Source organism: Purpureocillium takamizusanense, chromosome 5, assembly GCF_022605165.1.
Source record: "Purpureocillium takamizusanense chromosome 5, complete sequence".
Lineage (NCBI taxonomy): Eukaryota > Fungi > Ascomycota > Sordariomycetes > Hypocreales > Ophiocordycipitaceae > Purpureocillium > Purpureocillium takamizusanense.
In genome coordinates, this window is record NC_063072.1 from 644,561 (window position 1) to 660,580 (window position 16,020).

The 16,020-nt window shown below is 55.2% G+C and overlaps 1 protein-coding gene across 1 annotated transcript; it reads left to right on the forward strand.

Moving 5' to 3' along the window:
- The first annotated feature begins 185 nt into the window (after nt 1-185).
- On the forward strand, nt 186-6,285 carry DNF3_1 (drs2 neo1 protein). The gene is made up of 2 exons (XM_047987104.1): nt 186-4,930; nt 5,017-6,285. Exons 1-2 carry the CDS (start codon nt 822-824, stop codon nt 5,696-5,698), a joined length of 4,791 nt encoding a protein of 1,596 aa, XP_047843088.1. The 5' UTR covers nt 186-821; the 3' UTR covers nt 5,699-6,285.
- The last annotated feature ends 9,735 nt before the right edge of the window (nt 6,286-16,020 follow it).

Here is a 16,020-nt window from a genome sequence, read left to right on the forward strand (position 1 = left end):
GCGCCGAGCACCGCCCCGGGCGGACTGCGCCACGTAGGTTGCGTCTGGGGAAAGAGGGCGAAGTCGTAAGCGGCTGAGGCCCATTTTCCTCCACTGCTTCCAGGCCAGCGCCCCCCCCCCTGGCACAGCCGCCCAGTAGAGGTAAGATACAGTGGCAGCGGTCCCAGTCCAGTCCAGGTTCTTGGACGACTCGTCGTCAGCTAGCCAGCCAGCCGAACCAGGCCTGCGTGCATGCGTGCGTCTTTGCCGTGGGCCGCTTTGGTTGCAGTTGCATCCTTTCTGTCTTCATTTCCCTCCTGCTGCGCCTTGGCTTCATTCTGTCATTCTTGAGCCGTGCGTGCGACGTCCGTCGTGGGTGCAGATCGCCGTGTCCCGCTGCGCCGTCCGTTTCCCACCTCTGATCTGTCGATCGCTTCAAGACCACCCCCGGGCGATTGCGCCGCGCCGCTGCTTTCGCTTACCAGCCTGCGCCGGCTATCCTCCCTTGCTTCCCCCCCTCCGGGCCGTCATTTTCGCAATTTGGAATCAGTACATACAATTACGAGCATAGTTTTCGAACAAGCACATGCGCGGGTGACAGCAGCAAGTACAAGGCTTACCCGGACGAGAGACGGAAGAGCCCGACCAGCCAGCCCTGAGACGAACACCACCACTTAGTTACTACTATACGAGACGCGACCAACACGCCGAGAGCACGCGCACGAGGAATGCGATCCGAACGCGGGGCGTGTTTCATCCTGAGCCTGGGGGCATTCCCATGCTGAGACATACTCGGCGAGGGCGACGACGACGACGACGACTACAAACCACCCCACGACCACATGGCGCCCGGCCGTGACGAAGCCGCGGGACACGACGCCCGCAACGCCATCGCCGACCCCAATGCCCGCGACGACCTGGCCGCACTGAACGAGCGATACCCCTACGTCCGCCCGACGCCGCCCCGACGGGCGAGCTCGTCGTCGTCCGCTACCACGGGACTCGCCTCGGCCCGCGCGAGGTCGCTGGCTGGCGAGCACGGCGGCGCGAGAAGGGGATATGACGTCCACGAGTTGCAGACGATACCCTCGACGGCCCCAATGGCCGACCCCCCGAAAAAGCAGCGAGGCACTGCTGCTCCCTCATGCGAAGAAGTTGCTGAAGGAACGGAAAAGCGCCCTGGCGAAGACGTGCAGCTGGTAACGTCGCATGGGACCAACAAGGCGTCGCGACTGTTCTTTTGGCGACGTGGCGGGAACAAGAGGCGGTTAAGGAGGGTCTCTCGAACAGAGCGCGCAACGGAGCAGCTGGCCCTTCTCTACCAGCGGTTCATCGTCCAAGGCCTCTTGCGCCGCAAGCCGCTCCCGCCCACGGCAGACGGCCGCCATGTTCCTCTCTGCCCCTCAGGCGTCGGCCCAGAGGGTCTTGTCGACGAGCGCAGCGGCAAGCCCTACATCAGCAACTTCATCCGGTCGAGCAGATACACCCTCTACGACTTCATCCCCAAGCAGCTCATTTTCCAATTTAGCAAAATTGGCAACTTTTACTTCCTCATCATGGCCATCCTGCAGATGATTCCCGGCCTGAGCACCGTCGGACGCTGGACCACCGCCGTGCCCCTGGGTCTCTTTGTGGCCTTTAGCATGGGCAAAGAAGGATACGACGACTACAGGCGGTACAAGCTCGACAAGGTCGAGAACCGAAGCCCGGCATCTGTGCTGGCGTGCGGTGTCCGGAGCAGCGGCGGTTTGAAGCCGTCCGGTATTTCGCGAAAGAGGCCAGGCGATATCGAGGAGGCCGCCTTGCGAGATCTAGAGGGCGGCGGCGGCGGCAGCAGGCCTGGCACGGGCGCCGCCAGCTGGGTGACCGTTCAATGGCAAGACGTGCGCGTCGGCGACGTGTTGCGGCTGCGACGAGACCAGGCTGCCCCCGCCGACATGGTCCTGCTGCATGCCACGGGGCCCAATGGCGTGGCGTACATCGAGACCATGGCCCTCGACGGCGAGACCAACCTCAAGAGCAAGCAGACGTGCCCTCTGCTGGTTGAGCGGTGCAGCACCGTCCAAGGCATCATGTCTGCGCAGGCCACCATTGTCTCCGAGGACCCCAACCTCGATCTGTACAGCTACGAGGGAAGAGTGGCGGTCGATGACGGTGAGACGCTTCCTCTCTCCCTTAACAATGTCATCTTCCGCGGCTCGACCCTCCGCAACACGTCGGAAGCCACTGGCCTCGTGGTCAACTCGGGCGAGGAGTGCAAGATTCGCATGAACGCGAACAAACACGTCCGCGCCAAGAAGCCCGCCATGCAGACCATCATTAACAAGATGGTTCTGTTCCAGATTCTCGTCGTCCTGGGACTGGCGGGCGGGCTGACGGCCGGCTACTACCTTTGGGAGCCCAGCGTACACGCCACTGCTTCGGCCTTCCTCCCCAGCTCCCCCGTCTATAACGGCCACGTTACGTTCAAGGAAATCTTCGTCGGCTTCATTCTCATGTTCAACACGTTGATTCCCGTCTCGCTGTACATCAGCATGGAGATTATCAAGATCGGGCAGTTTCTGCTCATGCGCGACGTCGACATGTACGATCCGGTAACGGACACGCCCATGGTGGCCAACACGACAACCATCTTGGAGAACCTGGGGCAGGTGAGCTACGTGTTCTCGGACAAGACGGGGACCATGACGCAGAACTTGATGCGCTTCCGCAAGCTCAGCGTCGCCGGCGTGGCCTGCCTGCACGACATGGACCTCCAGAGGGACGCGGCGGCGGCCAAGCACGCCAAGGGCAAAGGCAGGGATGTGGCCATTTCGTCGGCGCCGATGAAGGCGCTGCCGGAAGAAGACGACGAAGACGATGACATGAGCATCAAGGCAAAGCCGTACCCGGCTCGGCAGGGCTCGTTGAGCTCCATGCCACACTGGAAATCTTCCGTCCGTCCCGACGACGAGCCGGAGATGAAGACGGAGCAGCTGCTTGACTACATCCAACGCAGGCCAAACACGACATTTTCACGCAAGGCCAAGCATTTCTTGCTGTGCATTGCTCTCTGCCACACCTGCCTGCCTGAATACAAGGACGGCGGGGAGCTGGCCTTCCAAGCTGCCTCCCCCGACGAGCTCGCACTGGTCGAGGCGGCACGCGATCTGGGATTTTTGCTCATTGACCGCCCTGCCCAGTCCATAAAGCTGCAGACGCGGGATGCGGATGGGTCTCTGCATGTCGAGACGTACCAGGTTCTGGACGTGGTCGAGTTCAGTAGCAAGCGGAAGCGCATGTCCATCGTCATCAGGATGCCGGACGGGCGCATCTGCGTCTTCTGCAAGGGCGCCGATAACGTCATTATGTCTCGCCTCAAGCTGAGCCACCTGGCGGAGCAAAAGGCCAAGGACATTAGCCGCAGGGCCAGCTTGCGGAAGACGTTTGAACAGGACAAGGCGCTGCGGCGGATGAGCGAGCAGGGCGGCAGCGCCAAGGGGACACCCAGGACGAGCTTCGCCATGAGGCGCGCCGATTCGAGCGACGTGAGGGAGGGCGGCGGCTTGAGGCTGAGCCTCGGTAGACGATCAACGGACCTTGCCCGGCTTGCGCAGTCGGACGGGGTCGCGTCGTGGCTCAACAGGCGCCGAACGGAAGAGCTGCCGTCCCCGCGCGCATCGACCGACTTGCCCACGCGCTCGTTTGACCACGGCTCTTGGGTCGACGAGTCCCTGGCCAGCAACGAGGCTGCCGTCTTCGAGCGATGCTTCCAGCACGTCGACGACTTTGCGTCCGAGGGCCTGCGGACGTTGCTCTACGCGTACCGGTACGTCGACGAGGACTCGTACGCCAGCTGGAAGGAACAGTACCACCGGGCGCAGACGAGCCTCGTGGACCGCCAGATGCTCATCGAAGAGGCCGGTGAGCAGATCGAGCAAAGGTTCGAGCTCGCCGGGGCGACGGCCATCGAGGACAAGCTGCAGGAGGGCGTGCCAGAGACGATTGACAAGCTGCGGCGCGCCAACATCAAGATTTGGATGATCACGGGCGACAAGCGCGAGACGGCCATCAACATCGGCCATTCGGCCCGGCTTTGCAAGCCCTACTCTGAGCTCTACATCCTCGACGTCGCCGAGGGCAACCTGCAGGAGTCGATGACGACGATCCTCAACGAGGTGGGCCGGGGCATGGTGCCGCACTCGGTGCTCGTCGTGGATGGGCAGACGCTCGCCGCCATCGACGCAGATAACGACTCGCTGCTGCTCTTCAACGACCTCGTGGTGCGTGTGGACTCGGTCATCTGCTGCCGGGCGTCGCCGTCGCAAAAGGCGGACCTGATCAAGTCGATCCGTCGCCACGTCCCAGACTGTATGACGCTGGCGATTGGCGACGGTGCCAATGACATTGGCATGATCCAGGCGTCGCACGTGGGCATCGGCATATCCGGGCGCGAGGGCCTGCAGGCGTCGCGCATCGCCGACTACTCCATCGCGCAGTTCCGGTTCCTGCAGAAGCTGCTGCTCGTCCACGGCCGCTGGAACTACCTGCGCACGGGCAAGTACGTCCTGGCCACGTTCTGGAAGGAAATAGTGTTCTTCCTGGTGCAGGCGCACTTTCAGCGGTACACGGGGTACACGGGAACGTCGCTCTTCGAGTCGTGGAGCTTGACCGTCTTTAATAGTGCCTTTACGTCGCTCCCCGTCATCCTGCTTGGCATCTTCGACCGCGACCTGGCGCCTGAGACGCTGCTGGCGGTGCCGGAGCTGTACACGTTTGGCCAGCGCAACGAGGGCTTCAACTTTGCGCAGTACTTTGGCTGGATGATTATGGGCACCGCGGAGAGCCTCGTCATCTTCTTCACCATGTACGGGGTGTACGCGCGGGCCCTGTTTACCAACGACACGGGGCTGTTTGCTATGGGCGTGATTTGCTTCACCGTGGCCGTCATCTTTATCAACATCAAGCTCTTGTGAGTGCTTTCTTCCTTCCTTCCTCTTTTTCTTCTTCTTCGCGGGTGCTTGCTTGTTTCCTGGCATATGCTGACCCGGTTTGTAGAGTGCTAGAGGTGCACAGCAAGACGGCCGTCATATTCGGCGGGCTCATCATCTCCGTCGGGGGCTGGTTCCTCTGGAACATGATCCTGTCAGCCGTGTACAAGCGCCAGGTGGGACCGTACATTGTGCGGGACTCGTTCCTGCGCAACTTTGGGCGTGAGCTGCAGTGGTGGACGACGATGTTGCTGGGCCTGACGGTGCTGGTGGCGCTGGAGCTGGTGGTGCAGGGCGTGCGGCGGGTGTACTGGCCCACGGACCAGGACCTGATGCAGCGCATCGAGAAGGATAAGGGTCTGCGGTGCGTGATGCGGATGCATGCTGGCGGCGGCGGTGCTGACGACGAGGGCGTCTGTGATGATGACGATGCTGATGATGATGACCGGAGCGATGTTAGCGATGAGGAGGAAGAGTACGGCGCGCGTGGGGGCATTGAGATGCGCGAGGGCATCGGCAGCGGGAAAGGCGGCCGCGTGGTGCACCGTCACGCCGGTGACGACGACGACGAGGGCCGGACGCGTGGGAGCTACGAGCAACAGAAGCAGCAGCAGCAGCAGACGGCGCCACCACAGAGACAGCACGTTAGGGTCAGCGTGGACGAGTACCGGCCGCCGAAGTGGTCGCACCCGGCGGAGGAGCGGGAGAATCCGTTTGACAGCAGCACGATGCCGGGGCGGGCGCTGTGAGATGGGATGGGATGAACGAGCCCCCTTCCCCCTGTCCCCTCCTTGCCGTGTTTTGTACGATGATGGGTTGGCTGTCCCAACGTTGGCGGCAATGGTGGCTTTGGGTTGGTCTTGGTGCTGCTTGCTGTCCGTTTAAGTTTAAGTTTACGTTTCTGTCTTTTGTTTTTGGCGCGGCGTTTGGGGGGGTTTTGCACATGGCCGTGGTTTCCATGCGGTGGCGGTGGCGGTCTTTCCTTGGGGGACGGTGCGGGGCGGCGTTTTCGGGGGAGGGGGAGTTGGTGCATGCATGCATGAGTCTGGTGGCTGGGGATTAGTAGAACCTATACTATACGCATGGAGAGGAGTCGCAGTCGCAGTTGTGGATGCAGTTGGCAGTATCCCCAGCGGGTATACCTTGTACCTTATACTTATGCTTATGAGTATGGTTACGATTGAAGGACGTACACGTCGGTATGGTTGTGAATGATTACGATTGAACAAGTATATGCGGGTATGGTTAATGTGGAACGCTCGTGTTGACGTTTGTTCTTCTCCTTTTCGGAAGAGATGAGACGCTCGTGATTACAGGGCGCCATCGAGTTGTTAGGTAGTAGTATGTATGTATGTATACCAGACGTAGCGACGGGACTGGAGCCTCGGGCGTTATCAGAGGTGCGGAAAGGGGGGACGAACTGACATACATGAAGGACGGGCCACCCACCGTCCCAACAAGCTCACTCCGGCACAACCACCATTACTTTACTACCACCACTATTCCACCACCGGAGACTCAATTCACTCAAGCCATTCACTTTTCACCGGTCGTGCACATGACATGAAAAAAAAAGTGTCATGATACCCGTTCCATCGGAAGTTGACTTGACTGATTGACTGAATGACATCAAATGCTCCCTGATCCCGAGATTAGAAAAGAAGAAAAAGATAGAGAGAAGGGAAACAAAAAAAAAAGCCATGCGAGAAAGAGAGAGAGAGAGAGAGAACTCAATATTGAGGCGGGATGACGGGTTCGAGCCCGTCGTCGGCTACCTCCGTACATATCAATGCGATCCTGCGCAGGTCTGGTACTACCTACCTTAGTTGCCTACGAGATACAGACAGGTTCCTGTTATACGGCAGGCTGCATATGTGACGCCCCCTCCTCCCCTCCCCCCCGTCGCCCCAAGAGCGCCATCTCGTCTCACGGCAGGTAATAAACAAGACGAGGGGGGGGGGGGCAGGCGTGCAGGAGGGAAGCATTGACAACGCGGGCGTGTGTACACAGCCCGGGCGAGCTGTACATGTAGTGCTGCCTTGCTGCTTATTGTTCGTGGCGATATACAAACATACATATATATAGTAGATGTGCTACGGGACTCTGACCAACATGAACACGGTGCGGACCGCCTGTGTCATCCATTTGATCCCATGGGGGCGGGCGGGCGGGTGTACCGCACCGGGGAGGATTTGCGGTGACAGCGGCGGTCTGGTGGCGGCAGCGGCCACTCCCGTCGTTAATCCATCCATTTTGATCTCGTGCTCCCCACCTACCCACGCGACGGGCCCCTTGCATTTTCTTGTTCCTGTCTTCCCGTCTCGTACTACTTGGTGGGCATCAAATTGGGCGTGCTACATAGTCAGCACGAGAGTCATCTCCGATGATGATAGAGGGAAGGATGTGGCGGTGGCTGGCGACGGCCCCCCAACCGCGTCACTGGGTATTATCTATTTCGTCAGACGGATTGTTGGCTTTTACCAACTAGTCGATGCAATATGTCGGGAACGTGGGGGGCGGGCGGGCGGCTTGGAGGTTGCTTGTCGGATGGATGCTTTCCGTGAAGTATATTCCCGGCGCGAGCGCCCGCCCGCGCGCCACACACCGGATACTAGCGTTTGAAGGCGGCTGCAGGTTGCCGTGAGTTGTGTTTGCTGTCATGTGTTGTTCTGCCGAGTTGGGATTGATGGCGTTTTGTGTCAAGCAAGCAAAAGTTGCCACAATCGCCCCCCTGCAATTACTAGACTTGCCCCCCCTCCCCCCCCTTCTTCTCTCTCTTTCCCCGCGGCCGCATGATGAAAGTCATGACGTTCACTGCAGAAACCCCTCTTCCGCCTTGTATGACGGGTTGAACCCTGACGGCCCGTCGTGGCGTCCGGCTTGAAAGAGGGTTCAATGAGGGGTTCATATTGCTTGCGCCCGGGTTATTAGTGCATAACCGGACTGATGACCCTCCCAATCCTGTCCATCTCCCAACCAAAAGAGCAGTTCCTGTCGTCGATCCCGGTACCTTTTTCTAATGCAACCCACGAGCCTCGGATATAGTCCCGAACGATTCGGTGGAAGATGCGGATTTAGCTCCGGTAGGACCGCGTAAGCTAATAAGGTAATGCATAGATGCCCAACGCGAGCCGCCCCGAAAGGTCGCGCAACCGTTACGCGACCTTAACGATATACCTAGTAACTAATATCTGTGTTTTAGCTACTAGGAAATAAGGACTTTACTACTATATCGTCGATAATAATTACGTCTAGAGAAAGGGGAGAATTATTTTAAGACGACCCCGTTATTCTTAATAATTAATATCTTTTAATCTCTTTACTACTTATATTTAAGTATTACATAAACTATATTAATAATAATATTTACTAAACGCTAATATCTTAAGTAAATCGCGAGTTACGCTAAAGGTAATAAGTAGTACTATTCGCAGAGCCGGTTTTCTCTAGTTATAGGGTTTCTACCCTAATTTGTTTCTAGCTAATCTTATACTATATAGCTCGCTATACCTAAATATAGTTCCTAGCCTGAGCTAGCGCGCGACGACGACTAAGTCTGTCGTTAGGTAGCCTGCTATATATTCCGGCTCGTTGTTTAAGGTGCAATCTTAGCTTTGACGTAAGCTAGCTGCGCGGTCCGCGATGGAATATTCATTGAGTATATTCATTAGCGTTGCTAGAGTTGTCATGTTAGGCGATAGCGCTGCCGGCCTGCGTGACTACTACTACGCCGTGGCTGATGAACAGCACGCTATAACTGCCATAAATCTCGGCGAGCCATTCTAGGCAGGTTGCAAATTTAGACGGGACAGAAACGCTTCTACTGCTGTTGGCGCACCCGAAGACGCCGATTTGATGGCCATCTTGAGTCATAATGGTGCACAGCAACGCCTCAGCGACCAAAGCTGGCCACGGGATGCCCAGGACACGGACGCCAGTAATGTGGTGGCATAGACCCAACATTTCTCGGGGATGAGCACAAGCACATATCCCATCGGTTGCTGAACGGGCTATAAGTCTCACTGTGGGCGTGCGATGGATCGAGTTCACTGGAAACGTGGAAGTTCTTCACTCTACATCGGTAGTCCCAAACCAGATGTTAGGTCGCAGCTTGTTTCGCAGCATGTTGGTGTAGCAGGTCTCAAACAAGAAAGCATGCGCAACGCCTTGGTCTGAATATCGGGTCGAGGGTACGCCGTCGGTCTAAACGATGCATGGAACGGGGGGGAATACTCTTCGACGGCACTCCACGCCCAGAGACAGGACTTTCAGCACTTCGAGGACGAATCATCTTAAAAGATACCCAAGGAGACTGCGTGTCGCCAGTGTCCTCTTTGACATACTATCTATAGGGTAACGCCTACACAGGCGTTTGCATCGGCCCAGAGGGTAGAGCAGTCTTTCCCCACTCCACGATTCCAACGCATGAAATCATCCAAGCTAATGCCATACTTAGACGCGACTGTAGAACAGGACTGCCCTTTCTTCACGAGGTGGAATTTATTGCAGTTATGAACCATCTGCGGTTGGGCCGGCCGGGGAGTCTCAATGCTACATGTAGTGAAAGGACTCGTGTCAGGATTGCGTAGATTGGACATAGGGGCAGTGGCAGATGATATACCTGTTCGGAGACTGCGTAGGGACCGTCGCCCGCTGTCCGCCAACGACGGCCACGCAGGCATTAGCGCCTGCCCATAAACCATTGCAAGAGCTGCCGACATTGGCGTTCCAAACCATAAAGTCCGCGACGGAAATGCCGTGCTGGTCGGCAACGCTTTGGCAGGTCTCTCCAAGCTTGACCAAGTAGAAGGCGTTGCAGTTGGACACCATACCGGGCTGGGCAGGAACTGGGGTGACGATTTTTTCTATTGCCATTTCTTTTATCAGCGAGGGCGCGTAGCAGTATCGAGACATTCCATTTCAGCTCTTACCGTTCGGGGCCTGCACGGGACTGGGCGTGGTGGTTGCAGTGGTGACCACTGATGAGGACACCTCGAGGACGGACTCTACACCTGTGGGTGTGGGGGTGGTCGAACTTTCCACACAGTAATTGCGGCCCGCCTCTAAACCACTTGCACAATCAATACCCGTGTTGAAGGACGTAAATTCATCTTGAGTTATGCCCCAGGCCTCAGCCATAGACGAGCAGGTGTCACCATCACGGGCCGCCGTGCTAAAGGTACAGGCTCCTGGCAAAACGGTCGCGTGGCCGTGTGCATGGAGGGCGGCAAGAAGCCAGGCCGTGATGGCGGTAGACTTGATCATGTTGCGGATGAGAAGACAAGCCGCGTAGGGTAGTTTGTTCGTGCACAAAAGGGGGCCTGAGTTCGAACTGAAGATGCATTCAGGACCCGAGTAAGACTGATGCGGGCAGTAATATACATCATCTCCTCGCAGACCATGGGCTGAATCCGGTTCTTACCATAAAGTCCACGTGTCTCGGAATCACCGAGCTTTCCGGTCACGAGTCTCGACAACTTCGGGTACGGAACACGCCAGTGACATGCTGTCCGCACGATGAAGAAGGCCCACCATGTGGTATATCCTGGATACAACCAAGGATAGTAGGTGAATGACCCCATCTTGAATTAGACCCAGGGGCATAGTAATATGGCAACCTACAGTTAACGTGTGTCATCTAGGCAAGCGTCAGACCCTCCTACTTCTTCCGTACCACTGTACCACTTTGCAAGGATGTGCGTGTCCCTTTCCGGATATTGAACTATATAGAACCCTTGTTCTACTGCATTGAGTTATCTTTTTAAGAAGGTATACCGCCGAGCGAGAAAAAAGCTTCATCATGGCCATGAATTACTCGACATAACCGCGTTGAAGGTGTGCATTCATCTTGGCCTCTCACGCATTACGTTTCCCCATCGTAAAAGCAAGACTACAGAAAAGCGTTTGCGGGGCCTGAGTTGGTGGCATCGGCCGAAGTATGACGCTCAGCGACGGCTGTTGAGTTGTTGAGCCATCCGGCCCGAGCAACACGGGTTGGACGGGGCCCTATGAGCACTATTTCCCAGGAGTTATTCCTCGACCCCTATTTTTCAATAGAAAGCCCCCAAATCGTAGCGCGTACGACTTTGACCTAGTCTTTCGTAATACACCTAACATACCCCGATAACAGCTGCTAAGAAGGGACGCATAGTCAAAACATCTTAGGGTTAGTAGCGGTTAGGGCTAGCCTTAGGATCAGGGTTAATATAGTATATTCCTTTTTATTTGGGCGTTATTACAGTGGTTTGCGATACGAAGGTTAGTAAAACGAGGAAATTGAGGTGCGTGGGAACGATTTGGGGACTGCTTATTGAAACATGGGGGTCGAGGAACAACTCCCGTTTCCCTCGTCGAGTGGGTGCATGAGCAAGCACCTCGTGTAGCGCGCCGCTTGCGCTATACGGACCGTTGCTTATGATATTGTTGAGAGTTCATACTAGAAAATTCATGTGGCTCCTCCATGAGTGGAGTCGGCTCCAATTTGTCGTATGGCTGTTGCGGCATAAAAGTCCTGATAACTAGTGCACCACGAGCGTGCCCGTGATACACTTTTGCTCGATTGACGCAACAATGGCTCGACATGATCGACGAAACTCTGTTGTCGCAGCCGCAGTTGTGCATGCCTCGTTGATGCGAGCATTGATCAATCTGCTGGGCTGCGCTTACCTGCCCCCAAAGGAGCGACTGCCTGTATGCAGATGGTTCACAGCTCCACCTGACTGTAAACCAACAGCCGTGTTACTCGTCTGCCGTCACATCCGCCACGTCACTGTTTATGCTGCTTGTTCCATCTGCGGACCCTATGTTACCATCGAGACGATACCATGAAAGTATTGCCCTGGTGAAGTCGGTCGCGTGAAAACGCCGTTTCTACCTCAGCAACCTTACGAAGCGGTCTGGCACGTTATCGAGGTTCTTTCTCGTGTGTTCGTATGCGGCAGTAAGTTGGTGAGATCCGTATGTCGACTGCCGTGGCTTCGCCTGCTGATCGAGTAGGCCCCAGTTCCAATTCTCAAGGCAGAATACAGGCAAAGCCTACAGTACCCCTCGCTACCAGTAACAGTGGCCTCAGTCAGATCAACTCGACCATCATCTTCATTCCCCATTTCCTACACCACGCTTTTTTCCGCCATCACTGTCTGCCCTGCCTGCTGAGTCAACTATGCAAGCCGAGGCGAGTTCAATCCAGCAATGGGGCTCTACGACTGCCTGTTTGTTGGAGAGGCTACCACTGCTTGCCCTGGAAGCCGTCTGCGAGTACCTCGCTACTAGCAAGAGGGATCTGTGTGCTTTTTCTCTTACATGCGTTCACTACGCCACCATCTCCAGACGTTACCGTCTCCAGCACATATGTCTCAAAGATACACCAGAACTTCAACATGACCTGAGCCGCCTGCAACGGGTGCTCAGGCCAAACCATGATCTGCACTCACATTATGTGCGACGCTTGACACTCACTCATGCACCCAGGCCCCAGACGCGAGACGACGGCTCTGGAGAGGATGACGTCGAAATAAAGAGGCCAAGACTGCCACAACTCAAGAGCTTCTTTGAAGCTCCTACAACCCTCTGCTCGACACTGGACGGTCAAAGAAAGTACTCTCCTTTCTATGCCTCGACGCCTGAGATGAAAGCGAAGGTTAACGCTTTGTGGATGCCTGTTGCAGAATTCATCGGGAGCTTGCCCTGTCTGGCAGACTTGGTATACGATTGCACCGACCAAGTGCCCACATGCTTGCTACAGGCTGTGCATGAGAAGTGCCCAACAGCCCGCCTTCACGTTAACCATTTCAGCTTAAGGAGCCTCTATCAGCCTGTACGCGACCCGCATCAACCCATTAGTTCAGATGAGTACATGCTGGTAACATCACCTTGTTTGTGCAGCATCGCCATGAAATGGTTTATGTTTGACGTGGATGGGCGCATTGGATTCAACAAGGATGCAGTGATGCAAATGGTTTCATCATCCGCACCGAACCTCAAATCTGTTGAGATGGAGCCCGATTATCCTGGCTATAGCCCGCAGATGCGGCTAGCTTTGCAGATACCTCAAGACAGGCTACCGAAGTGGAAAGGCTTCAATGCCCAGGGCCTACAATTCCCTTTACCAAGGAATGGACATCTTCACCGTCTGACTTGCCGCTCCTCCGAGATCGATGGCTGGGCTGAAGTCACCAATTTCAAGGAATTATTAGAGTTGAAGGTCCAGTATGTATACTTGCGCGATGTTCGGCGTCTACATAGCGCAGCGCAGTGTGATGGCTTCTCATCTCTCCGGTCGCTGGCTCTGACCTTCTTTTGCCGTGATGAATGGACAGGAGATACCTTGGACGGAGAAATAGCCATGTTCATGCGCACATTGAGGCCTCTCGAAACCCTCTTCCTAGGGGGCTTTTTAGGAGAAGCCACATTACAAGCAGTACTTGAGAAGCACGGCGCGACACTAAGGCAGTTCCAGTGGGTACCATCGCGGTCAGATTCGAGGGACGAGATGCCGCTCGCCCTTCGGCCACAACATATTGAGCGACTTCCTTCATATTGTACGGTTCTAGAAAGACTTGAGATTTTAGTACCTCGGACCGAAGGAGATGAACAGGAGACAGCAATTTACCGAACACTCGGACAACTCCCACGATTAAAATATCTGTCGCTGAGGTTGAATTGCTCGTGCTCTCGACCGTCCAGACGAAGTGATCCCGCGCCACAACTAGACACGAGAAGGCCCATCCCTACGAGCACTTTACGCCGTGCTCTTGTCAACAGCGCAGTCGACTCCCGCCTCGCCTTGTCCATTTTCGAGGTCCTTACCGCGCAGAGGCAGAATTGCGTTCGGTATCTGAAGGTACAGGTCGATAACGTGGGAGAATTCTCACCACTGTCATACGATAGCGACTTTGACCGTGTGCTGGAATGGGTTGCGCGCAATTGGGTATGTCAACGGGACAGCGTGAGTGGTACTGTGAGCGTACGTGAGATTGCCCACGACGAAGGCCGACGAAACAACAGTGACGGCGAGCTATTGAGGGCCGATTTCGATGAAAGGGATGATCTCAGGGATGTTTGGACCAGTATTTGGCCAGGATCGATCGGGGACCGACGAGGCCAGTGGGCGAGCCTACCGCTTGCCGGTGTTCAATCACCGTCGGGTTCGTGACTATTTAAACCTTCTCGGTTCAGTAGATATCGACTTCACCGCATCACCTGCATGGGCGCCTATTCTTGCTCCACTATGTATTGCTAAGTTTCAGCAGTCAATCTAGATCGCTCTATTAGTTCCTTACCTTTTTGGTGCTCGAAGAGGCTTCTTTACGGAGAATATATGGGTAAGGCCTGATGTAGATCTGAAGACGAGCCATACTTCTTTTCCTTCCGGCACCCTCGCAAATTGGAGGTAGAAGTATATCGGCCATATTCCTTTTTTTGGTATCACAAGCTCATGAAGTTCAACGGAGCCGGAACACTATCAAATAAATACTCATGCAAGCAGTCACCCCAGGGGATATGCGAATGACAAGTCGCCCAAGGCGGTGCCCGAAAAGAAAGTATAAATCTATCATGGCATTGCCAACGAGACATCGTTGAACACAATTCAGTGATGCACTGCGGTTTGTGAAGCATTTTCCCAACCACATTATAAACTTGGTGAAATGGCGATTGATTTAACCCTTTAACTCAGAGTGACCCCGCTAAGGCAATTTCATGAATCTCCAGCGCTTTTCTAGGAATAGACGCCATGCTCTTTGCCCTTGCCCGTCGCTGTCCGGATCGTATTGGAATAAATAAATGCCTCTATGCGACCTGTCTATGAGTGCTGCATCATCTGTGTCAAAGTAATTTAGAGCTTGGTAGGGTAGGATGCACTCTTCCTTCTTAAACCTTTTACCAATAAGTTGTTCCACCTTTCTCTTGATTTCATTGTTACGCACTGCGTAACGCTCCTTTTCGTCGTCCCCCATGACGGTCGGAACAGAGATATAAAGCCTCGTCTCATCATCATCGCGGTTGAAAAGGCTCGGATTGATTGGGCTCCCCACAGGTGGGATGTAGGGTTTCCCCATCTCAGGTTGTCCGTTCCCATCGAGTTTGACCTTGTGAGGAGTCGGACGTGTTACTGGGATTCCCTCCATGGCGTCGAGAACTCTTTCCTTAAAAGCGCGATTTCTACCGGTCCCGGTATCTACTGTGCCGTGAGAATACGTTTCCCAAAAGTGCGCCATCCAGATAGCTCTGTTGGAAATTAGGGCAACCTGTGTTCAAATGAGCTTACAAAAGTTTCGCTAGTTCACTAGAAAGCTCCCCTATGTGGTACTGACCATGGTGCATCCGTGTATGCCGCCTGTCTCGAACTGAAATGGCTCATCTCCAAACTCCCGCTGGTGCATAACAGCGGCTTCATCGCCTGAGTGTGACAAGGTCGTCAGCAACGTTCCAAGGAATTCGCGCGAGTGAGATACCGGTATTTATAGAGATCAATGGGAAGTGGCTTGGTTCACTAAATCAAAATTCTCCTCACCATTGAAGAAGCCGTCTGGCTCGCCAAAGTACAGCGTCTCATGCCCGTTGTGGACTTGTACAAGGTAGTGGTCGATTTCGGCCCCCAAGGGATGCTCATCGCCTGCATATGTGCTTGAAGTGGCATCCAGCCGAAATAGTCTCTTCTCGAGCACCCGCGGAGTTTCGATTGTACCGTTTAGCCCTGCCGCGTCGTAGAGTTGACTTGGTATACCGCGGCCTATGAGCTTGAGGTCTGCGGCCACCGCACACTGTCCTGCACCACAAACGTCTAGCTCGCATCGCGCACCACAGAAGGGCTGTTCTTCGAGGAGAGATTCTGGTTGGAAAAAAAGGGGCGGGAAATAGGATCTACCACATAGGCAATCAGGTAAGTGGCATGCCAAAGAACTTAAGATACGTGACGATTGGAAGCTGCATAGAGTGTCTTACCCTCGACTGACAACTGACGTTGTCACCAAGGTGATGAGAAGAGACCACAAACGTAGATGAGCCCCCGAGATGGGTGCCATTTCTCTGTAACTATGCTAGGGTTTTGACAAAAATACTGATGATAGTA